At 37.3% G+C, this 26,832-nt stretch overlaps 1 protein-coding gene across 10 annotated transcripts in view; it reads left to right on the top strand.

Annotated features, from left to right (window-relative positions):
* The window catches only part of LOC129565429 (neural-cadherin), a 261,698-nt gene that overhangs the window by 22,377 nt on the left and 212,489 nt on the right, over window positions 1-26,832 (top strand). For all 10 annotated transcript variants that reach the window (XM_055440336.1, XM_055440335.1, XM_055440337.1 and 7 more), the window contains 3 exons: window positions 4,428-4,617; window positions 19,028-19,210; window positions 21,101-21,290. In XM_055440336.1, coding sequence (XP_055296311.1) covers window positions 4,428-4,617; window positions 19,028-19,210; window positions 21,101-21,290 — 563 coding nt within the window. The remainder of the gene's footprint in view (window positions 1-4,427; window positions 4,618-19,027; window positions 19,211-21,100; window positions 21,291-26,832) is intronic.

The raw sequence follows: 26,832 nt of genomic DNA on the forward strand, positions 1-26,832 counted from the left end.
GAGAGAGAGAGAGAGAGAGAGAGAGAGAGAGAGAGAGAGAGAGAGAGTGGAAAAACTGTGAACGGAACCATGCACATTGCACAAAATGCACATCGTTCTTTCTAAGTAACACAAATAAAAAGCAGTAAAAAAACAACTAACCAAGCCATCCTTATTGAAATAATGACTTTTAACATTTGCGTAATGCATCTGCGCTAAATCATAGCTTGTAAGCTACAGTGGCTAAAATTCGAATATATAAATCGTCAGTTGTCCCACATTCTTTTTTCTGTATACCAGTTCACAGTTCGTAAGCTGCGACCAAAAACAAACGACATGGACACAGACCCAATTTGCTTTGGTTCACAAACCAGACCGACAGAAAAACAATGGTTTAATTTGTATGAACGACCTGTTTAATTTTGCGCGTTTAATGCTTTATTCTTTGCAAAATTGTCTCTCTACATTTTGACCTCGTTGGTAAGTATGGGACAGACATATCGAGGCATCCGATACGCGCCATCAAATGGAAACTCTTTCCATTTTGGAAACATTAAAAACTTTTCAAAGACATTAACGAGAGAAAGAGAAAATATGTTTTTCCGGTCAAAATTACAGAACAAAGACAATGCGCTTTACTTTTCAAGTGAATTGAAATCAATTTGCGACAAACAATTTTTACTGCTCAGACGAAAACACACAGTGACGACTTCACCGAGAAAACGGATTTTTTTTCTCGTACTTTTGCCATTTTGTTTCGCCGAAAACACACCAAAAATATAAATAGGCACGTTGCAGAATTAAATGAAATTGTCGAGAGCAGAGAGAGAGAGAGAGAGAGTAGCAATTTGCACGGCCTCCAGCTATAAATCGGCGTTTTGTTTCCCATGCAATCCATGATATAGTGTTTCATTAACAGTATAATCCATTTATAGATAAAATAGGGAATGGCGCAGCAGCGATGTGGTTTCGGTAATTTTCGTTATTGCTGGTGTTATTGTTGCAATTATCTAGTGGCGAGGGAGGGCGGTGTGATGAGGAAAAGTGGAAGCCCATTAATAGTGATTGTGTTATTGAATAGTCAATAAATTTTCGCCTCCAAATCCATTTATGCTAATTATTATTAATTATCTGCTAAGCTTTTACCTATGTCCATTGGACATCGTCCAGTGCTGCTATACATCAATTCAGTTATGACACGCTTTTTTTCACACCATCTCCCAAAACTAATGCAATAAATGCACAAAAATGTATTTATCATTCATCAACATTGTGCAAACCACACAATCCACATCGAATGAAATCAGATGAGAACGACGCGTGATAAAAACTATTCATTCAGAAACAATAAAGAATGTTAAACAACCCGCTAATGGTAATATTTTTCCGAAATTTTTCAATTCTCGGAATTACAATTTTTCCCACGATTTGGAATGAATGAAACACAGTTGACAGTACTTCAACTTCAACAATGCTTCGGAATGAACGTTTTTCATTTTTTTCAACTTCGGAATAACTCATTGTTTTCTGCGCATTAATTGGAGCGCTCCAAGCAATGTTGCCTTTTCGATGCTGTTCCATCATATTTACGATGTTTCCCTTTGACTGAATGTAAATAATCCGTTTAAATTTCATTGTTTTGACGTCAATGGGAATTTATCTGAATCGTGTGTTTGTGATGAATTGATTCATCGCCAAATAATAGGCCACGTGACACACTATCCGGATTCTGGATATTTACTGCCGTCACATCACCCTTTGATGTTCGGCCGAAAGCCGAGTTTGCCTGCAATTTAATTATAATCCGAGAGATCAAACACACGGACTGGGATATCGTGCCGAATGAACAAGCCCTTCGTTTTTACTCGGCAAATTATTATCGACGTCGAAACCAATTAACAGAACCATTTCATTGAACAGAATGTCGAAGTTGATAGTTGTTTCCATTACATTTAAAGCCTTTAAGTGGCATTTTATATTGATTGATATTGACATATTTCGTCGATACAATTTTTCCACGAATAAACGTTAAACAATTCCGACATGTCATATATTTTGAGTGTGTTTTTCGCCGAAACTTAATTGAATTTCATGCAACGAAGTCGAAATTGAATTTCAAACGAAGAATTTAAGTTTGAATTTACGTTCACGTAATTGCATTTAAAAGGTACGAAAAACAAAAAAAACGACCGTATTTTGACGACTTTTTTAGTTTTATTTTTAGTTGATATTTTAACGGACGATATGATTCGAACATTCAAACGGTGACTTCAATTTTAACATGGTTACGGGTACTAACGATTGGTTGCTGTATGCACGCACATAAATCGAAAATCACAAAAAAAGCGCTTACTACGAGGCAAAACAAGTTCATTAAATACAAACTTCAAATCGAAAAAGCACACCACTTCACTAATAATCTAATCAAACAAATCATTTTGGAATTGGAATATTCAATATTTACATAACCCGTCGCATATTTCAAATCAGCAAAAATTCTATTTTTTCATTTTTCCATTTTTCTATCAAACCCTTTTCTACCCAAACACAAAGAATAACGCTCTGTCTCAATCGAATGCGAATCGAATCAAACGACGAAACGAAACGAATTTTTTTTTTCTAACGACCTGTTTTTGTGTTCGTTCTTATTTTTGCGTAAAAATGCATTTTTGATGACGCATTTTTTTTTTTCATTGGACGATGTTTTAGTTTTTGACGACCGTACTTTTGAAACTGAATGTTCTGAAGCAAAAATGTTTTGATACATTAAACGAGAAAAAAAAACGAATGATCCGTTAAAAATTGCGTTTTTGGTTGCGTTTCGGTTTATAATAATGAGTGTTAGGTTTCGTTTTGCTTTTTGCTAACACTCGCCACATTTCAATCGACAGCTCGAATGAAATCAAAATCATAGAGTAACATCGATGAGAAATTCTGGTTGTGGATTTAAAAAAAACGAAATAAAATCCATCGCAATGCATTGATGCACATGTGTGCTTCTACCGAGCATGACATGTTAACGAGAGCCCAATTTTTCAATGAAATGCAGTCGCATTTTTTCACAGTTAGCTACTTTGACTGCATTTTTCGGAATCGAAATTCCGACGAGAGAAAAACAAACACGAACAAGCAAAAGACTGTGTATTGCAATCACAACCAAAACTAACGAAAAAAACACATTTTTCATTTGTTTCGCATATCTGTCTTTCCCATTATCACTTTCTATATACTGGAATATTCTTGTTGTTTGAATTTTTTTGGACAAGTCTGTTTTTTTGTCTCTCTATATCGTGCACTGTGCAATTGTTTTTTGTGTGCCATTCAAGTAAAGGAATTTTTGAATTTTGTACCAATAACCTTTTTTTGTATAGACTTTTCCATGCTCTTTATTGTTAGTTTCCTGTGTTTCATTCTGGTTCTATACTTTATTTTTCGTTTCCTCTCGTTTCTTTTCCCCCCAATAGCTGTTTTTCGGTGAATAGATGATAAAATGTAAACAAAACATTTCGAACAGCAATCGATATGTAATTGCCAATGAAAGAAGAAGAAAAAAGGCAGCGAACAAGCAAACGACGAGCAAATATCTATTCACACGAATGCATGCTTTTGTATGTTGTAGCCCAGTGCAAATCGTCGAATTCCATTAAGATGTGTCGAAAATATTCGAATCACTTTTGTTTTTTGATCAAATATTTGATTTTAGTGCACTCTTTTTTGTACTGGGTTGCCTTCAAATCTTCTGTTCATTTTCATTTTTTCATTTCTTTCTGTGCTGTTTAGCTAGCGAATGTATATATGCATATCGAAACCAAATTCGGCTCAAAAACGTTTCGAACATCACAAGCCGAAAACGCAACACAAATGATATATATTTTTTGATTACTTTTTTGTCGCGATGTTCCCAGTGTGGAATCGCATCGCTTTTTTGTCGAATGTCATGTTTTTGTTATGATCAAACGATAGAGATCGAACCCGAAATAAGGAGAGAAAAAAAAACATCGAATTTTTTTGCATTTTAATTTCGTTTCGTTATCGCATTGAACAATAAAATTAAATCAAACAAAAATCTGGTGTCATACACCCGATCAAAATGTTTAGCATTTGTAGTTTTGTGTAGAAAATTGAGACACATCTTTTTTTTGTTGTTTGTTTTTCCGTTCATTTTTACCGTTTTTCCTTTCTATTTCGTGAATTTTTAATTTCATTACAAATGGAAATGTCAAATTCCATTTGTGTCATATTGAATTCTATCCGTATTAACTCTTCGCATTCTGTCTATTTTTTTGTGCTTGTGTGTTGCTGCACTTTGTTTTTGTGTCAATAATTGAAATGCGCACGGCATTTTATTGTGCACGAAAATGTTTATGTGCTGCCAATCGGAACGAATCATGGGACTAATCGTGCTTGGACGTGATATTTGGATCGAACGACGACGAAAAAAAATGCAGTTCGGGCATTGAAGGCAATCCGACGGTATTTTATCGATTGATGCCGGGCTCAACGTCACAAACCAATAAGTTTCACACGTTTTATCTGCAACAAAGACCAGACAACGGGGACACTTGGGCCGATATAAAAGTCAATCATCCGCTCGACTACGAAAGCATCAAAGAATACAATCTGACCATTCGTGTTGAGGTAAGAACATTTTTTTATTTCTATTTTTTCTCAAATTGAGGCAATCTTAAACCTTTTAAAATCGCTTTTAAAAATATTTTGAATAAATTCAGTCTAAATCAACCCGATATTTCGATTTAAATCGATACCATTAAATTCGCTTGAAATTTCGTTTCAAATTTCCTTGTTATAGCCCAAAAATCCGCGATTCAAAATCGACATGGGGATTATGTATCGTTCATACAGTTTATGAACCGCCAAAATCGAATTTATGAGCCGCTTTTATGATAATTTATTGCTGTGCATCAGCATCGAATGCTGCATATGCAATTCGAGTGGAAAGTTAGAGAAAATCGGACGAAGCAAAATTTTCCCATTTCAAAGCACCATTAATCATCCACGTTTGGTGCGTAATAATCATGGATCCTTTAATTTGTACGAGCAACAGCAGATTTGCATTAATTCATAATAATTTCTGGATTCAATTATCAGCGTTTGAATCAATCCAATCACTAATTAATCACAGATTATAGGCTAAAATATGTTTATTGAATTGTGTTGGTGGCAGCGGCGGTATCGCCTCTTGTTGTTAATTGAATTCTCTGTAATTGAATCAAAGAATAGCCACCTTTTTTCTATGCGAAAAATGACTTGAGCGAACGTTCAAATCACTAATTAAACATACTTTAACATCGGAATGTTGTTATTAAAATCGAAATGAGCAACGTTTTTGCAATCGAATAACAAAATCACCCCTTTACAAACGCATAATCTCATTACGTTCGCCCGTTTACTGATAATAATGGATGATGTAATGCGTTAATTTGGTGCAAAAACTTTTCAATAATTTGAAATGATTATAACCACATCGATTGGATTACCCGATTGTATGCAAAGTGATTGCTTTTGATGGATGCATTCATTTGACTGAGCATGTCGATTTTATGCACAAGTGAAAAGTGCAACATTCAAGTAGCTGTTCAAGGGATATAATGCAACCATGATTGCTGTTCTGAAAGATTACGGATAAATATCAGCATTCATAGAATTTATATTCGTTGATTGGATACATCATTTCTAACACATTCTGAATCAAAGCATCTCAAGTATGAAAATAGCTTTAAACACTTCTCTTCACGCTCATCGACATTCCATCAATAATTGCCCGGCCCCAAACCCAATTTGCGTATAATCATCCGATGATGCGAGTACAATGCAACCAATAGACCTTCCATTGTTATCTCGCAAAAATTTCCAACTCTGTTACACTTTGCAATGAGTTTGTTAAAACACACACACACACACACACACACATACGCTTATACGCAAAGCGCTGGCATTCACTCGCAAAATCGGATTAATTTTGTACATGAACAAATACTTCATATGAACGATGTAATGGATATTTTGATAGAAGTTTGGAATTTGGTCGAATTCTAAAAAGAGCTAACTCCCACACATGGATCATGATTAAAACACTTCCGACTTTGTTCGTCCATTCAATATTCCAAGATGATAAATGTTTCTCTTTAAAAAGATCTAAAAAGTTGATAATATCAGAAAATAAAGTCGGAAATAAAAAGTTGAACATTCAACGCAAAGACTAATGAATTCATTTAGAAATATGGTAAATTGGTTGAGCCATCGCAGTCAAAATGGCACAACTTTGGCAATGAAATTTCATTTCCTCAAACTGGATTCCATTAGCTAATAACACCGCAACGCACTATAAAATTCTCATCAAATTGTCCATGGAAGTGTGTTGTTAAATTCCACCAGGATGGCATTTTTCGCGGAAAAACCCGCAGGTTGTATCTATTCGAGCATATATTTTGGTCTCCTTCCTAAATGCATATTGCCAAACTATAACCATTCGATCTTTGTGACCGTATATTTTGGTGTGTGACATAATGAAACAGCGTGAAAAACGCCACAGAAAAACTCGTTCCAAAATCGTTATTTCCATTGGAAAAGAGAATTTATGAAAATTCAAAGAGCCTCAACCAATTTCTCGGTAATTCAATGCGATGAGTTCGATTTATATTTATGCCAGCAGTATTCACCAGGTGTTTGTGTACCGAAAACCAAAACGAATTTGCTTTAACATTTCCTGCATCCATAGAAATTGCTATCGAATTTTGCGGTCCCATCTTAGCTCTCGTTTTTGGTCGAGCAACAAGAGAAAAAACGCAGATCGCAATCAGGTCGTAAAATGAAAGAGAAGAAAAAAGACGGGTATACAACGCATGCATCACATGCATAAAAAAGATGCGAGAAAGGTAAAAAAAACGTCTCCCGAACCACGGAATATATTATGGTAATTCGCTTGCAGATTAAGTGTATGAATAAATTTTTCGCGATGGTTTGAAGAGCAAAAAAAAATCTCATCGCCGCACGGGCGCATTTGCCACGCTCCTTGAGTATAGAACAAAAGCACACCAATATTTATATACGAAACGTGATTAACATATATATGCCAGGCGCAGTCATTTTTTTTGCCTTCCGCTTTGAGTTCGCGGTAAAGATACTCGTGTTCGGGATTTGTATTCGTTGCTTTGTCGTCCGGACGAGAAATAACATATGCGTGCATTTTCGCTAAAAAAGCAAAACGTATAGAATTCCGACCGAATTCACGCATCGAATCGAAAATCATAAGAGCTTTCACCGCGTTAACTTCATTCTTTCACAAAGTCACACATCGCGAGCGCGTCTGCATTGTACACATGTTTGTTTGTCATAATGGAAATGTTCAAGTTGGTCTCGATCAATTTTCACATCGTTTTGCACACATACACTCGCACCACTCTGTAGACCGCCGTCTATATAATTGACATTGTTCGAATGCCATATTAATCCACATTCTACGTTTAAATATTTCCGATCGATGGAATTTTCATCGAATAACTACTACTCCGCTAAAACTTTCAATGCACGTTGCATTGAATGCGAGTGGAAAACCCGGTGAATAAAAAAAATGAATAGCTATTTAGCTTTTCCCACATGAATGAAACCAACAACCGAAAATTTTCGCTTTGTTTCGCATGGCAAACGGCGTGTGTTTTTTCTCGCGATCCTTCTCGCTCTTCTGCGTGCTCTCTCACCCTCTATGACCGTGTCTCGCGCTCTCTCGGCACATTCTCCATAGAATCATGTGTGCATTACTTGCATGCGGAATGCATGTTGTTGGCGATGTGTGCAGCAGTTTTGTGAATGGTTTTTAGTGTTGTTTTATTGGCCAATATTTTATGGCCGGCAGCGACGCCGTTGTTATGCGCTTTACCACAATAAACAGAATGTATTATTACGATTTCTAACAGTCTATCATAGCGTCCCATGAAAACAACGTTAGTGCACAAGCAGTTGCGCACAGCAGCAGCAGCAGCGGCGGCGGTGGCGGCAGTGGTGATGGCGGCGATAATAATCGTATTTAATAACGGCGTTATTATATTGTTTGTTTGGTGCATTGTATTCGATTTGAACGTGCAGTCAGTCAGCGTAAATAATGCAACCGGCCATTCTTTCAGCGCTTACTTTCTCTCTCTCCCCCTCCATCTCCTTCCATCTTTCTCCGTGCTCCAACCGATTCTCGACGCAATTTTTTTGTTTTGCATTAGTTCGGATATTTTCACAAAATCCTCACTTAAAGTCACATACACATGCACGTAAACAAAACGGATTTATATTTTCGGTAGCGAGCGAGAGTGTGTTTGTTCGTACAACGAGAAATCGCGATGCCATTGGCTATAAATTTCATTGCCGATTTCAGTAATAAACCAATATTACTTCCACTTCAACGCATACTGGCCACACGGATGCTATATTCGGTTTTCAAAAACTCTTTTACAACCGTGCCGTGTGCGCGCGCTCTTGCATTCACTAGTTGTTTTCCGCTTTATTATTTGGCTCTCTCTCTCTCTCTCTCTCTCTCTCTCTCTCTCTCTCTCTCTCTCTCTCTCTCTCTCTCTCTGTGTGTGTGTGTGTGTGTGTGTCATAAAGTCAATGTGAATAAAAACTTTAATTAATAAACTTTCACACTGCTGCTGGTGCCGCCTCCGCTTCTAGATGTGCAATTCCGAATGGACGATGCAAAAATCATTTGAATGACCTTTTATGCTCAGATTTATGTTCCGATATTTTGGCGTCACAATGCGAGAGAGATAGCTAAACCGAATTTTCGATAATAAATGGAAAATTCTACATTTTGATCTTGAATTCGCACAACAACATCTCCCACTACTCTTTCCATTCCGCTTTGTCTGAAAAATGCACAAACAAATTACAATGTGAACACAATTTCCGTTGAAAATCGATTTGGCATCAATGGAAAATCATTGTCGTAAATTCGCATCGTTTCTCAGCTGAAAAAAAAACATCGAATCAAACGAGCAAACGAAAGAAAAATCAAATGAACCACTATTACAAACACACACACACACACACACACAGAGAGAGAGAGAGAGAGAGAGAGAGAGAGAGAGAGAGAGAGAGAGAGTGAGAGAGAGAGAGAGAGAGAGAGAGAGAGAGTGAGAGAGAGAGAGAGAGAGAGAGAGAGAAACGAAACTACAATTCAACTAAGCGAAAAGAAAAGAATTCCAGAAGCAATCAGCAAAGAGCACGTAACAACAAAAACCCCGAGAAATGGCATTTTTCGCATGAAATCGACGTGTGTCTCTCTGTCTGTATGCGGTTCAGAGCGAATCTTTTCTCATCGTCGAACCGAATAACGTCACGTAGCATCGAAAAACAAATTTTGATCTACTCATTATTTCATGTGTGTGCTTTTGCTTGTCAATTTTCCAATTGTTTTCCACACACACACACATACACGAGCTAGTTTTCGGTTTTTATTTTTTGGCAAACTAAAACTGAACCTCATTTTGTTCGAATTGGAAACAATAATGTGTGGCTGTGGTAAGAAATTGAGAATAAGTTGGAATGCCGATATCGGGGATGGGATGGTTTTTCTCAATTTGTACACACTACTCTCCGTCCCATTCGAATCGGAACGTGTGTCGACACACCAAAATCGGAATACTCACTGCGTTCAAATCAAATGGCAAACGTTTTTGGTTCTTTTACTAGAAATTTGCCATTCGAAAATTCCAGATCAAGAATGTACCGCAGTATATTTGCGTTTCGATTCAGACCAAACTGGATAGACAAATGTGCTGTTTTCGCATTTTAAATGAGTTCAACTCTATCTGTCGCTCTCTATTGAACGAAAATCGAAAAAGTCTCTCATTCAATGAAATGTGTTTGGATATGCGAAAAAATTTACCTGTCGAGATATGCTGGGGACATGGGCACCGGCAAACTGGCTTTCGTCAGCACAACAATTTATTTAAATCAAGCGTACATACAAACGTTGTTCGAAAGTACGTGCTCAAGGTCTCCTCCATGTATGAGATATCGATTTCCCTTACAAAATACGCACTTTGTGGCTGTTGATGACTAGTTTTATAAATGAACGTATCAAATTGAGCCATAATTTTCGGATTGAACCCATCTTTTTTGTGCATACACTTTTTTTTTGGTGCAACTTTTTGTATAAAATGTGGATTTGATTAATGCAAATTATTCATTTTGTTTGAATTGCTGTGAATCCACAACGAATTTCGAAGCAAAAAGGACGATGGTAACTTTAAATAAGTGATATTATGCCGTAGTTTATACACCACCACATGTGGACCGTATCAATGGAAGTTGCTCGCTACTTTTTTTTTGTTACTCGAGCTTTTGTACTCATCCACTCTTCCTGATTGCGTTCCGTTCAAAGAGTGAGCGGAAATCCTTTCAAAAGCCATTGATGCATTCGTTTGAAACCACCGCACAACAAAGTTGACACTGTTACCCGGCCACCGAGATTATGTACCTTTTACAAATTTGCCGTAATTACCGAAAAGTGGAAAATCAACCGATACATTACATACAACACGAGTCCAAACATTTTCTACCTCACTTCTCACACTCCGTTTCCATTCGAAGAGAGAAAGAGAGAGAGAGAGAGAGAGAGCTACTCCCATTAGCTAGTAATAAAGATTACTGGTATGTGATTTATCGATTTAATTCAAAAGTCAACAAGTCTTTATGCATTCCGTGCTTGAATTGCTTACATTGGCCGGCTCACTGAACTTACATATATAATTTATGTTTGTGCATTGGTGTAGATGTGTGTGTGTGTGTGTGTGTGGGGCATTTTGGTCAGACGATCTAAACGATCAAACTTAAGCTACCTGATGATGACCATTATATTTTATGGTTATGATTATGAGTCCATTTGCGTTTTATGTTTCAAACTGAAAAGCCAATTCGCATCAACGCACCAAACACACATTCGAATGTTTGTCATGGTTTTGAGGGCGAGAGCCGGTAAAATGTAAATTGTAAATAGAGAATATAATTTGGTTGAATAATCTGCTGATTGTACATTGAAGATTACAAACTGCAAAATATGTCATCGAAGCCGAAGACGACCAAAATCCAAATGTAAGGCGCTTGATAGCTTTAAGTAAATAAGCTTCAAAATATTTATCAAAAGATTTTGGCCATACAACGCACACAGGGCTCTCTATAGAAGAGATGGAAGAGAGCATGAGATGCACATAAAGAGAGGTAGAAGAAGGTACAGAGTGAGAGGGAAGAAAGATGTTGAACGGTGGAGTGGGAGGCAAAGAGCGGAAGAACGAGAAATGTAAAGTGGCATCCGTCTCGTTTGTGGCCAATTTGGAGAATCGTAATCTTGAAAATCCAAAAGGAAATGACTTGGTTTTGTTACAAAGAATGTTTGTAATCATTGTATCGTCTCGGATTGTTCAATTATGACATTCATTTCGGCTACCAACGTCAAGTACTACGTTCGCTTTTATGGATTTTCTTTTAATAAAGACGAAGCAGCAGCATTGAGAGATAGCATCTCTTCTCTTTTTAACAACCACAAACGCTTGCGCATAAATGGAACATCGATGCGATAACACAAACACTTGCCGGAAAAATGTGGGCAGAACATGCACAAAATGTACGATCTCTTGTTTTGCTGCGCAAAATTGTGCCTTGCCAAACGGCAAATTTATTGCGCGCGTACATTTCCAAACGGGATGGCTTTTTTTAAGTTTTCAAAGACGCTGTGCAAATAAACATTATGGAAAAACGGAAAATTATTTTATGACTACAAGCGAATACTCAATGCATTGCACAAAAAGCCAACCTCAAATCAACATTGTTAACGTTTCAAGCACACATCTTTGTTGAGAATTAATGCTGTATCGCTACGCCACTTTGGATGTTATTATTATTATTAGCAAATAAATATGCAATCACAATTCGAATCTCTTCTCTTTCTTCTTCTTCTTCTTCATTGTCTGCTCTCTTTCCATTCTTCTCTTTTTTTCCTCCCTCTTTCTCTTCTTCGTCTCGCTCACTCCCGCTCTTGAAAAAGATGCTCCAATCACTCAAACAATATGCTTGAAATGTGAATGGGAAAATGAATACATCTTTCTTTTTATAACAAGAAATCAACAAAGTTTCAAGCCAGAAACAAATGCTAATATAAGGACGTAGCGTGCTAGCGCCCAGGAATGTATAAATAAAGACGCATCATTTCATCTGATGCACCTTGTGCTTGTGCCGCATTTTATAACTGCATTTACGGACTCATAAAAACTTTTATTGACCATCATTACATTTTGAATGCTGTGTCTTGCCGTGAAATGTGTACACACGACTCGATGCTACTGATAGAGAGTCGATTCAATTGCGGGTTTACATCATTATCGTCGGAGTCAAGATGTAAAACAAGTTTAAAATAAAGTACAATGAGTTCGTTATGGTTTTCGAATCACATACACACAGCGCACCAGTCAAATGAAAGAATGTTTTAACCTTTGTGGAACGAAAAAAAAGCACTTGATTTTTAAACATCCATTCTGTGTGTCACACGCCAAACACGAAACCAATTCAATTCAATTCGAGTTTATTGCATTTCGACTCTTTCTCGTTCACTCTCTTTGCACGTCACCGTTGCCATCGTCATCCACATCGCTGGTTCACGCTCTTTCACAATTTCATTTCAATCACTTTTTCCAGTGTATGTGTCTATCACAAACAGATTGTGTCATTTGCGTTGCTTCTGCAAGTGCTGTCGCTTTTATTCAACGTCATTTTTCTTTCAACAAGATCAAAATATCATTATTACCAAGTTTGTCTGATTTATTCTTAAGTACTTGCCTTCAAGCTTCATTCAGTTTACAGTTGGCGCTTTTTCTTTCATTTTTCGTTGTTGTTCTGTTTGTTTGCCGTTGTTGTTGCTAATGTCTTCATCTCTCGGCCAAACACAAAGTGAACGAGACAGAAAATCGTCGCACATTGTGATTGGTAACGCCGAATTTTCCCATACTTCACTCGGTGTGATGCTGTTGCATTGGCATTACTGAAGCATATTGAAAAGAAATGTGACAACAATTTCCATAACACATTTTCCATGAATGCACTTCGTTTCACGATATGCGATTTTTGTTACGTTCGACAAAGACCAAAGACCCTTGTGACGCGTGTAGCGCGGAGAGATAGAGGGTATAGAGCAAGGGAAAGACAGAGAGCTTAAGAAAGGCAGAGCAAGAGAAAGGCAGAATAAGAAAGACTACAGAAAAGGAAGCGGGCGAGCGAGCGAGATGAGGAAAATTCATTTTGTAAATTCTTTCAAAAGACGATAAAAGAAGCACATGCTAGTGACAGGTGCGAATGACTCGATCTGGTTTTCTCTTTGATTCTTTTGTGTACGGTGTGTATTCTTCGAGCTGTTTGTTTCTTTAATATGGAAATGTTTCAACCAGGAGATAAACGAACAAGAGGCGATTTTTTCTACTCCCTTTTCATCCTGCTCCCCTTTCCATCTCATTCCTACTTTCCTCCCGTCTTTCCCCTTTCTCGAGTCTTCTCACGCTCTCACTCGCTCAGTCAGAGAATGTATTTGGCTAATGTCAGCTAGCTAACTGAAAACATTCTGGCTGTCTCAGCGGCTGAATTCTATGGGTTGCGTTTTTTCATCGCATCTGCAGTACAAAAATCATATATATGGGGATTTTTGTTTTGTTTATTTTTTGTTGTTTGTAAACAAATCTGCCTATCTTTTTGCATTGTCACTGTGCATTGTGCACAGTATATGTCCATAGGAAATGTGCAGAGGCAATGCAAAAAGATAGGCAGATTTGTTCACAAACAACAAAAAATAAACAAAACAAAAATCCCCATAACTAATGTATTGGCAATGTAAAATTAAATGGCGAAAATTTTACATTTCTTATGGGCTGTATACTATGTTCAGTGGCATAGGCAGACTTATTGACAAATAACGGTACATGAAAAAAACAAAAATCTCCATATATATGATTTCTGTACCACAGATTGCGATGAAAAAACGCAACGCATAGAATTCAGCCGCGGAGCCAGCCAGAATGTTTTCAGTTAGCTAGCTGACATTAGCCAAATACATTGTCTGCGCTCAGTCCTCCCTGCCTTTGTGTGCGTAAACTTTGTTTGCGAAACTTTTGCCACTTGCATCTTGCAATCGTCGGTGCAAAGAATCTGCAACAAGATTCTTATCCATCGTTTGCATCTACTCTAGAAAACTTAGAACAAACGATAAACACGTCCGATACGACAAACAACTTAACCCAATTTTGCGTCAATCCAATTTGATGAGTTTTGACTTAACTTGAATCAGCTGCTTATCATCTTGCTTCTGTGTTGTTGTCGGTCTTTTTTTTTTGCTGACGATGTCACTTCACAAACAAAGTGGCGATAGAAAAAAAATGGATTGTTTCAATGGAATTATATTAAATCTATTTGTGCACACACTGCACACAATTCTGTCGGGCGACATGCGTGCTGAAGTCCTCTGAATTCATTAGAAACAAAGAAACGGCATATGGTAAACAATGTTTCGACGTTTCGCTATTCGAATTTTAAGTGTCAAAAATATTCCAAGATATTGCATTGCTTTGGAATGTATTTAGTGTGGAGCTGACACAAGGTTTTTCTTCACACTTTCCTATCTCTCAGTGTTGCCGAGGTTTCTCAGTATGCTGTGAGAGACGTTTCTTCTTTTGGTTCCATGTTGTGAATGTGCACGCGTGCATATTACATTAATTTAAACGAATGCGTTGCAAGACGACCGAACAAAAGAAAGTTACGCCTTTTAAGCATTCAGAATGTGAATCGTCGTCGATTTTATTCAAATGCTTCGTAAAATTATCATTTCACTAAATGATATGCAATTGAAATGCAACATTTTCTGCCAAGCAAATGCCGAATAATATTCACACAATGGCAGAACCATAAGCCATTTCACCGAATTTTATTTGTTCTCCCAACGCTTCTTCTAATACAACAGTGTTGAAAACCTATAGAAAATGGATAATTGACTGCAAATGAAACTCAATGGTGGCAATTCATTTAGCAAAAACGGCATGAACAAATTGTGTTTGTTGGATTTTAATCGGATAACTAGAGGATCCACTTTGGATTTTAATCGCTCTGAGTTGGTTGGCTTTTGTTTGAAACATACAATTCAGTTCTAAAAAATATGCTTTTTCTGATTCTCTCTAGCTCTTGCTGTTCTAGTTGTTCTAGTTGTTCTACTAGTGCTTTGGCTCTGGGGCACATCAAATCCACTTTTCTTTCTCGCTCTTTATCTCTTGCCACTTACAGTCATCACATTAAACAATTCAAAGTGAACCAAAATACTCTTACCACTTTTTTCCCTTCGTCCCAATCAAATTGTCTAGTGATGTGTGAAATTAAAATAAAAGATACTCAGATTTGCACTATCTTAATTTGACAATTAACAGACATTTACATTTTGGAAAATTGTGGGGAAATTATCTCTCTCCCTCTCCCCTCTCTAGAACGAGTCGTTCTGAACGACGATATAAATGTAATTGTTAATTATGTAATTGGGTTAAATTACATGCTTCTAATTGATCGCAGTTGAAAAAACCAATATGGTTAAGAAAAGCATGGTTATTGTCATTGGATTTCGGTGGCTCTACCAAATTTGGGGCAACAAGTTTTTTTTTGCATACATGTTTTACTCCGCAAAGAGGGAATGAGCAATGTGGTTTTACAAGAATTTAACATATTCCATCGCAAGGATAATGCGCATACAAAAGCTAACACTTTAAAGAATTAGACGAATAATATTGAGCATCGTTCACCTGTGCGATGCATTGAATATCGCCTCGCTGTCGTTGCATTTGTGTGATAAGAGAAACTGCATTGAATTGCAAAGCAGTTTGTTGTAGTGGGAAAAAAGTCGTCGTGTTTCTCGAACAAAATCGTCGAGAGATAAAAAAACCGCAAAAAGTGGTTGCATGTGTGTGTGCGTGTGCTGTTGTTGTGTAAAATCAAGGTGCTGAAAATCGGAATTTAAAAAAAAAAGTTGAGTAAAATGAATAAAATCAGCAGATGCATCACGTGTTTATACAATCCTTAAATATTAATATAAATTTAAATTTCTCCTATCGTTGCGTCACACAGACTTGACGACGATAGTGGTGCATCCATTTTTTCTATCATATCATCAATCCGTTGCACAATGTACAGTACCATACAGCGAATAGATTTTGTATTGAGTGTTCCTTTCTGTGTGTAGGAGGAATTTTGTATGTGTAACACTGTGCCGGAGGGAGTAGGAGACGGAGTGAAAAAGCAATTTCAGTCTGAAACACGTGCAAATTAACAAGTGCTTGAATGAGAGAGTGAGCAGAGAAAAAAGATCGTTCCGCATCAAAAAGAACACAACGTAATGAATACCATGGTAATGTTTCCTTGTCGTCGATGTTGTTATAAAGTGTTTAAGGATGCAATGTTTGGTCGCATATTTACAAACATTTGCAACTTTTATGCTGAAACTATGGATATGCACTAGCAACGCTCAACACACATGGACGAACGAAGACACTTAAGTTTATTGCTTTCGACGTTCTACAAATGGCAATGAAACTTTGCTGCTGCCACCGAGAGCAACGGTGCCACTTTGTTATTCTGCCTCATTCCATTGCGGCGGGCGGAATTATCCTTTTCAGCATTAAAATTGGTATGCAAATAAATGGCATGTATGGTGTCCGTTGTGCGTGTTTGTAACATACAAACTCTCACTGTCGCTCTTGCTCTCGTTTCTGTTCTCTCTATCTCGTTCTCCCGTTCGATCTCACTCGCAAACACGTCAACGTTTAATTTGCAACGAGAGAGAAAGAGTGTCAGCGTCCATGTAATGTGTAACATTGTAACGCATCTCCATTTTCGACATATCAAAACAATTTTCTAATGAAATCCGAACGCTTTTAGCTTGAGATTACAATATTTTTGAAATGACCTGTATTTTATGATGGTTTCAAAATTCATATATGCACAACACACGCATTCGCTGCTAAAAATGGCTATTGAATTGTATGGTAAATGCACACACAAATGAATATATATGTGAATTGCATGCCTGTTGTAATTTTATTTATTCCCATTTGCCAGCCGACGAGAAGCACGAGACTCTTTGCAAACACGAGACACAGATATGTACGCAGTGAAATTGAAGTACACTCATCCAAAATCATCATAATTCAATTATGCTTTCGAAGAAATCAACGCACAGTCGCACATCCATTCCATTCATTCTCTTGAAATGAGTTTTCACAGTAAAAATGACAACCAACATTTTGGAGCAGAACAACATGAAAGAATCGTTAATTCGTTTCGAGTGAATGTTGACGAACGAATAAACGGCACAAGATAATGGCCATGTAATTAAATTTATATGAATTATTCTCTACAAATTGCAATGGAATTATACTCACATTGAAGTGGAGGAATTGTGCGATATGGAAATTGTGGAATGGATAACAAATTTAATTCCGACCGAGAAAAAATCCCATTCAAACATTTCAATTTCAAACGAAAAAGGAAAAACCCATGTCAGTGGATTTCCAAACGAAAAATTCATATTTCAGTTTTGTTTTTCTGTCACTTGCCCCAAAATTGCGACGGCTCTCTCACGTGAGATTAAATTGAAATGGAAATCATCTCAAATTGCGATACATAATTGATTTTCCGTTAGATTTCATCACTCTACGTGTGTGAGCGGTGTGTAACGCGCCGCGTTTGCTTGCTCTTGTTGATTATTTATAGCTTCAATAGGAATCATTGAACGTCTGGTCTGGTCTGGTCTGGTCATCACTTAAGCTCAATAGGCGATGCTATTCATGTTTTTCCACTTCAATAAAGGATATATATGTGTTTGTGTGTATCTGTACATTGTACGCCTGTACCCAGAATAAACACAGAAAGAAAAAACCCCGTAGCTTTTCTTTGCTTTTATTCGTATGGCTGCCATACTATGGCCTGAGTAAACGGCCAGAAAATTGAAAATCACAAATCAAAACCGTAGAGCATAAGTTACATGACTTAAACAACGATAAAAACAAAATAAATCAAGCAACACCAACAACAACAGCAGCAGCAGCAGCAGCTAAGCAGAAAAGCCACTCTGAATTGGATGTTGTGACGCATTCGAGTCGTCGAATAATTTACGCGATTTGTATGCAGACTCGATCCACTTTGCTACAATTGATTCGGCAGTGTTTTTTTCCTCTCTCCCTGTCTCCTCCATCGTTTGTTCGTTTTGTATCGTTTGTTCGGTCGTTCATTCGTTCGTTCGTTTGCATTTGTATACGGCGCTTGATTTGGTTACAAATCGACTCGTGCATTGAATGCCTGAGATCAGTCCAATAATCAAAGTTGATCGATAGTGTATGTGCATCGACTAGACCGATACCGAGCAGCTCATCGGTCGATTGTTTATTTTTACAGATTGATGTTGCGTTGCTGTTTTTTGTTGCTCTCTCTCTATCTCATGCTCATCTCGAATATGTCAGCATATATGCTGGGTGTCTTTCTCCGTGTTTGCCTGCGTTTAGTCGACGTGGACACAAGTGTAAATCGCTTGGAACTCGAAATAATAGACGGCGAACGTGCGATGGAAAATTCATTTTTGTCATTCACTTTTAATCTCTTCGCCAGTCATCCATTGACTCACATTGTATTTCTGTGCAAGATGATTCATTTATAGGTATTAAGATGAAAATAGCATTTTTGCTGCTTACATCAGCTCAATTTTTGGTGAAGGAAAATGCTTTTTCCTTCATATTTTTGGTTTTTGGTGGATAAAATCACGAAAATTAGTTGTACGTTAATTCATTACGTAATGCACACGACGTGATGAAATTTGAAATGTAATTTTCAAGCGAGTTTACTGCTTAATGCGGTAGCATTTAATCAACGAAAATGAAATATCTCTCAATTCTCATTTGTTGTTTTTCGACTTTGCTTATTTTTTTTTCTTTCTTTCTCTATTTCATTTCTTGTCTATTTGACGTAAATACAGAATAATGGTGCTCAACAACTGGCGTCGGAAGCCACAGTTTATATAATGTTGGAAGATGTTAACGATGAAATTCCATTATTTACCGAACGTGAACAAGAAACAGTGCTTGAAGGCGAACCAATCGGCACAAAAGTGACGCAAGTGAATGCCATCGATAAGGACGGAACATTCCCGAATAATCAGGTACGTATACGGGGTGTGAGTGTGTATTTATAATTTTTCAAACCGACACACGAAAAAGCAACAACACACATCTTTCATTCAATTTTCGGTGTTTTGCTCTGTTTTCTATCAATTCTCCATTGAATTGAAGCGTATTGAATACATGTTGCAGCAATTTTCAACTTTGGCACAAATTGCTGCTTCGTCTTCTGTTGTCACTGCTGTTGCTGTTGCTGCTGCTGTCTCTAACTCTGCTTCGACTGCTTCTGCTGTTGTATGTGTTTCAACGGCGCACTCCATGAACGAAACGCGTACTGAAGTGCGGCTGTGTGAATTCAAGTTTGTAGTTTCGCTTTGGTTCGGCAAACAACTTGCATTTTTCAAGCGTGTTAGTTGGAGTGCAATTGCAGATAGCTCAATATTTTAAGTGTTATTTAAACAATTCGAAATGCAATTCGCAAATACCTTTGCTGCAATCCAATGTGGATGGTACTACTGTGCTGTGCAGCACTTCGCACAGACGAAGTCGTCGAGAAGTTTTCCATTTTTCTCCTTTCCACAATAAGATTTAACTAACGCTGTCTTCAACATTGTCGCCATCGTCGTCGTCGTCGTCGTCGTCACAGCAATTCGTTCCCATCGTGCTTGAATTGTAAATTCAAGTGATGAAACTTGCATGTAAAATAATTTCGCTAATAAAATGCAATTCATTTTTGCGCAATAATTGTCAGCACGAACATTCGCGCGCTGTTCAAGTTGTTTCGCGCATTCGATCGGAACTCGATGAGTTTCCACTCGGAAATCTGTGTGTATACACAAAAGCCATTTTCGAAGTATTTCCATTGTGCGCACTACACTTCTTTCCGTTTCATTCCCATCCATTAAGTTGATTATTTTCCACTAATCAGTCGGCAAATCAAGACATTGCATTTATTCGAAAATACTCGGTCGCTGCGAAACTTGTTCGGTTCTTTGGCTTTTCAAAGCCAGAAGAAGTGAAATTGCTGTACGAACGGCATAGCAATTCTGAGCACGTGCTCGGAAATCGTAAAATGCTTCGGTTGAAGACAATAGAGAGAGCGAGAGAGAGAACAACACTACTTCAAGTCTGAAGCTCTTAATCGACTGTTGCAATTTCCTTCGGTTTCGAAAACTTGTGATATATTGCCATTTGTCCGAATGGCCAATTGAAGTGCGCTAGAAAAACGTTCGAATAGTTGTTGAAATGTTAATTTCGATTTCGATTCACTTTAGCATGACCTTCGTTGCACTGTCTCAGTTTTAATCCTTCGCATTTTCCTCTCTCCAACTCTCTCCTTCTCCCGCTCTCTCTCTCTCTCTCTATCGTCTGCAAAGTCTAGATTTTATCGTATGAACTAATTTTTACTGAACTACAACATTTCGACTGTGAATTACATTAACTTTAGAAATAAAGCACCGAGTTTTTTTTTGTTCCGTCTTCCATTTCAACTGGAGACATGCTTTAATTGGAAATTCCTTCTCAAGTGCACCACTCTCATTCGAGCAGATAAACTATGAATCGTCGTTCGAATGCGAACGATTTGTAATTCAATATACTCTCTTCCACACTAATGAATCATTAATCGTTCTTACTTTAACCCCATTCACGACTCATTTAATATGCAGATAACAATTGATTCGTGCATTTCGAAACCAATAACAAATCAAACTATTCAGTGTAATGCATATTTAATGGGAATCCATTCATCGGCGTCGACAAAAATGATAATTCTTCGGTGTCTTCGAACGTATTCGACGTGTTGTTGCTATTTCGAAACAATTAAATGCATATAATTGTCTAGCAAGTTCTTGAGACATTTATTCAAATTGTTCTTACCACTTTTCCGATTTGCATCATTTTTCCATTTTCCACTGGGAAAAACAAAACAGGTTTATTACTACATTGTCGATTCACCGCGTAACGAGGGCAAAGAATTCTTCGAGATCAACTTACAAAGTGGCGAAATATTCACAAAAATTGTGTTCGATCGTGAAAAGCAAGGCGCTTATGCACTGGAGGTTGAGGCACGCGACGGAGCACCATCGGCACGTCCGAACAGCAATGGACAACCAAATTCAGGTAAGTCTGAAAAAAAATAAGTGTAAATCCTTTTGATTGTGACTCTAAATCGTTTGCGACAAAAAAAAATTGCAAGTTTGAATCTGTGTTAATTCTGAATTAAGTAAATAAAATGTTTGTACAAATCTCTGTCGCATTCACCGAAAATATTACCGATGCTCACTCGGCTGCGTTCCAAATCCCACCAAACTGGTTGCACATAGAAACCCCGGCGGTAGTGTCAACACAAAAATTGCATTTCGCCATTTTTCTATTGTTCACTGAGCATCACAGCAGCCAAAACATAAGCTAGATTAAGAAATTAAACTGGTCGACATAAAAATGGAAAATCGCACATTTTGTGTATTTCGTCGCACCCGGCAAAACGAACAGAAAGACAAAAAACTTAATGTTTTACGTCCATTTCAAACGAAACATTCTTTCTCGTCGCGTTTATTTTAATCGAAAAAAGAATTGGTCGGGTGTTTTTGTCGCCAAATAAGTTTTTGTTGCTTATCACGTAATCAGCAGAGTGAAAGGTTTTCCGACGCTTTTTCACTCTCTTTCTCAGTTCTTCAGTTCTCTTTCTCTACCGTCTTCGTCTCTCGAAGAGAATTTCTCCTCCTCTCCTCAATTCCATCCCTATTACTGCCGCCTTTTCCATCTCTTTCTCAGTGATTCCGTTTCTTTCTCAATCGTGCCGCATTGTTTTCATCAGCGATTTTAGCGCAATCCGTGCTGATCATTCGATTTTGACACACATACACAAACGAAATCAAAGCATGACACGCGCGAGTCTTGGTAAAAATGTGGAACAACAAGGGCGAATGGTGAACGCGTGAAAATCTTGATTATGAAACAAAAGCAGTGTGAAATTAACCAATGACACGGAATAAACAGATGCCATTCATTCAAGTCACAAACAGCATCGTATGAAACGCAACGCGTTTTCTACCTTCTGTTTCTTTCGCCCTTCTCTGTTACTTTCTCTCTGTGTATGTGTCAACGCTAGAGCATATCCATCGCAAAACGATAGACGTGAATCTTGTCGGCACTTTTTTTTTGTGTCATCCGTTTTCGATGAGTCTTCATAATGAAAAGATCATATAGCAGCTAAAAGCGTAAAGTTTCGACGTTTTTTCCCTTTGCTCGCTCAAAACAATTTTGTTTATTTGTTTTTTTCGCTCTTTCAAGTGCGTTTTTTTTTCCTTTCAATTTAAAACGTTTTGGCATTTGTTCAAATTGAATCGGAAGTTTTCTTCCATACAATAACGATTTCATTTAAAAAGTAATGCCTGACATTTGTTTTAACGGCATACGCACCCGATGCCAAACTCATTTCGGCCACCATTCACAACTTTCAGCGTTGAAATTCAATTCACTCTTCTTTATGAATTCATACACCCCAGTTATTGGTGCATTAAGAATTCAAGACAGAAAAATGGTGCAAGTATGAGCGCCACCATATAACGTTTGCTTGGTTTGGTGTGAATAACAATACCGTGTAAATTATATCGTTTGACAAATAAATATATTCGGTTGGACATTTCAAGTGAGTCGTTTGTAATGCATTTTAGTTTGATTGCAAAAACTAGAACGAGAGATGACATCTCAAGTTTCTAAAATGTGACTTCATTCGGCAAAGACACATTGGAATGAAAGTGAGAAGAGAGAGAGAGAAAAAAAAGCACTGAAATGAAAAACGATCAAATTTTCAAAAGCCAAATGCCATCGACAGTTTGACCTTTTTCATTTCTTACACTTCAACACATTCGTCTTTTTCCTCTGGAATTTTTCTTCGTTTTTTCCTTTGAGTTGTGATTTCTCTCGTTGTAGAAAAAAAAACGAAGCTTTTTTCTGTTCAGCTCCAAATGTCAGAAGAAACAGAAAATAATAACAAAAACTAAAGAAAATGCACAAAGTGTGAAGATTTTTGCAAGTTTAATCTTTGCTCCACCACTGGTGATGTGAAGTGGGGCGTTTAAACAAAACTCCAGAGTCGAGGAAAAACGTGCGCGCGTGTGCATATTTCACGCAAAAGTGACTACATATTTTGGTATGCGTTGTTTCCATCTCGATCGCAATAATTTCACACACTTATTGCATGTAATTCATAAGTTATGAAAATTCGAAAATAATAAAACATTGAGCTTGTTCAATGTACAGCGATGTTATTCAAGCATGCACGAAATCAATGAACTCATCACAAAAAAAACGAAATAAAAAGGCAAAATTTATGTGTTCCGTAAGCAGCATCTCCAAAATAACAACAACAAAATGCGCGGCAATAAGGAAGAAAATATGACTCACGTCTTCGATTTTATTTACGCCTCATAAGATTGTCTGTTGATCGAAGAGAAAAAAGAAGAATATCATGTGTTCCGTATGATTGGGCCGAATGGAACTGCGAATCGAGCCCGTGTTCGCAATGAAAATCGTGTTTGTAATACAAATTGATAATTTATTCCATCGATTGGCTGGCGGAATTGTTGAGCACAGGACAATCACACTTTGGAATTGCTTCGAAAATGTTTCATTATCGACAAACAAAACTACGTTATATAACTGGAACAACGCTGTATTGTTTGTGTTTGGGCCCATAACTTTGTTTGTTGTCCAAAGGGAGCGAAGGACATTTGAAGAAGTGGCGTAACTGGCCACCGATAAGTAAAACTTCTGTGACCAAAAAACCGAAACCAAACACAGGCACAATATGGATTCTCTCTCATGCATAAGAGTAAGCAATGGAGCACCAGTTTAATATGTATATTTTTTAGTCCTATCGAATACATATATATTTGTATGTCCTCCCTATATGCAATCCAATGTGATACTTTGTTTGATGTCCAATTCGTTGTTAATGTATAATTTATGGTCGATTGGTCATAAAGCTACAACTGGAAATAGTTTTGTCGAGCAAACGGCATCGAAAGATAGAGAGAATGATATCGAATATCAATATCAATATATATTCGGAATCAATGTTGCTATTCTAATTTTCCGAGTTAGGGCGAAAGCGAGAGAAAGAGTCAGAAACTTTTTAATCTTTTCGTCATTATTGTTTTGGCTCTTGGATACGAAAACTTTTGTGCTTGTTATTCGTCTTCTTTTCGCAATCGTCTTCGATATTGCACGGGACATGTGGCAATCTGTTTTCCTTAAAACGTTGCTCTGTTCTCTCGAAAATCTTCTACTGTGCAGCATCGAAATCCAAATCCAGTGCTGCGACTAGTGATAAACGAAGTTTTTGTTTCAAAAAACAGTCCCATTGTCACACTCTCGACCATGATGATCCAAACTAACTAATGATTTATCCAGTTCGTACCAATCGTATCAAATATCACAAACTTTTTGGATTCACTGGAAATTTGTTTGTGAAATCAAAACTTGGAATGAAATATAAGATCACTATCGATATGGAATATGTTTGCTATGGAAATGGTTTTCCTCGGCAAAAACCATTGGCCAATTTGGTGATTTTAATTTAATAGGCGGCGAAATATATTCCAATTAAAACAATTACCAGCTCCAAATGCCAGACCACATCGATATCAAATTTGGTTTCAAGTAAATTACCGGGTGAAATGGATCGACCAGACCTCGTCGTTTTTTTCTTCATAATTTTTGTGTAACAATTTGTCGGTTGTAAATTGCAATTTACGTGAAAGTATCCATAGCGTAATGAAATAAGTGGAAAATTTATACGTTTCCAAATGGGATTTTCAGTTTGAAACATGTATCTGATTCGCCTTTTTTATTTTATTCTTCATCAGTTTATGTTGATGATAAAAAATATATTTTTTTTTTCGGTCGCTGTGTGTCATATGTTAACCATTTATTTGGGAATTGTGTTACACAATGGCTGTGTGGTGATTTAAAACTATAGGCAACAGCTTTCAAGTGCACAAGTGTACATTTGTCACGGGCTGATTGTGTGTACAATGTACATTGGATTGAACATGAAAGCGGCAGTCGACTGGAACAAATGGATTTTAAAGCAACTTTTTACACTTGAAACTCGTCAATAAATCGTCGATGCGATCGTGTTCTTGTCCATCTGGATGAAGTGGGTGTGGAACAGAAGCACGCGACCGACCTCATTCTTTTCTACGGTTTGCTTTGGCTCACTTGTTTCGTCCTTTTTCTCGCTGTGTCCATGGTTGTTTCGATATTTGGCTGCACGTATACTGTTTCACAAATAATAATCTCTCAAAGTTTTTTTTTCTAGCCTTCTCAATGGCTTTTGGCAATAAATTCTCTAGCAAATTGTTGAAAGAGAATAACGGCATGTGTATTTTTTAACTAATAAATTCCAACATATTTAAATATTCCGTATATCATTTGCATCTATTATGGCTTTCAATACCTAAGTAGTACTGGCTTCGAAATGTAATCAAATTGTTACAAGAAAAATCCCAGATTCAATTCGAAGTGAGTGTATGAGAGTACGGATATTCAAAATGAAGATTGGCGCGTCTAAATGCAACTAAACTGCACATTGCTTGTGCATTTGACGATTGTACAAGCGAAAAAAAGCGACGAGAAGAGAAAAAAATTGAAATTGAATTGCTTTCATAGAAGAAGTCTACGTCTCTTGTCCTTCCCCCCTCTCTCTCTTTCTTTCTCTCCGACTCTCTCTCATCGCAGCAACAAATGAATATCACATTAAATTTGTTGACTGTTTGTGAATCAGTTAGTCATTTTGTAAAGCGTATCAACGACATGCACAAACATTTCGTTCAATCATTCTAAAATCCCATTTAGCGTACGGCAGCTGGGGAGCAAAAAAAAGTAGCATTAGCAGAATACCGAGATGCAAAATGTTCATTTAATTTTCTCAAGAAGTTTTTCCCTTTTATCGGTGCTCTTCAATGGAATCGGATGTAGTCAGTTTTTTCTCCTCTACGTTCTAGTTTCCGACCATTTTCAAATGTTCTCTTCATTTTAAATCCATCGTGTTTTGTATACAAATCGTCAACTTACCGCTAGATTTTCATTTCAATTTGCATTAAAAAGGGAGACGGGCTTTTGATTATGTTATTATGTTTCAATTCGGTCCCGTGATATTGTCCAGACAGGCATTCGGATTACTTAAATGACGAAACATGTTCGTGTGCATTGTGAAAGTCTTACTTCGATCTGATTGAAAACAAGGCACAGAGATAATTGGAAATGCTGGCCTATGGTTCAGGCGAAAAGGTCTTCTACTAGAGTGTCAATGAAAATATATACGTGATGGTGAAATTAAGCCAACAGACTCATTCGGCGGCATATCATATTACATAGAAAATGAGTTTCATCTTCACGAGTTTCTTCTCTAAGCTCATATCAGCATTCAAAAACATATGCACGCACAAAAGCAACACATCCACACATACGATCTATACACACACAGTCATCAGACATGCATATTTTCAGTTATAAAATTCATTTTAATCTGCAGCAGCAACCATCAACTTGTTGGCGATTATGCACTTTCAATTGAAACTAAACCGCTCTTTGGAATTGTCCTGACACTGAGAGAGAGAGAGAGAGAGAGAGAGAGAGAGAGAGAGAGAGAGAG

The sequence above is a fragment of the Sitodiplosis mosellana genome, unplaced genomic scaffold, assembly GCF_009176505.1.
Source record: "Sitodiplosis mosellana isolate CC-2019 unplaced genomic scaffold, AAFC_SMos_1.0 Smas_scaffold_2, whole genome shotgun sequence".
NCBI lineage: Eukaryota > Metazoa > Arthropoda > Insecta > Diptera > Cecidomyiidae > Sitodiplosis > Sitodiplosis mosellana.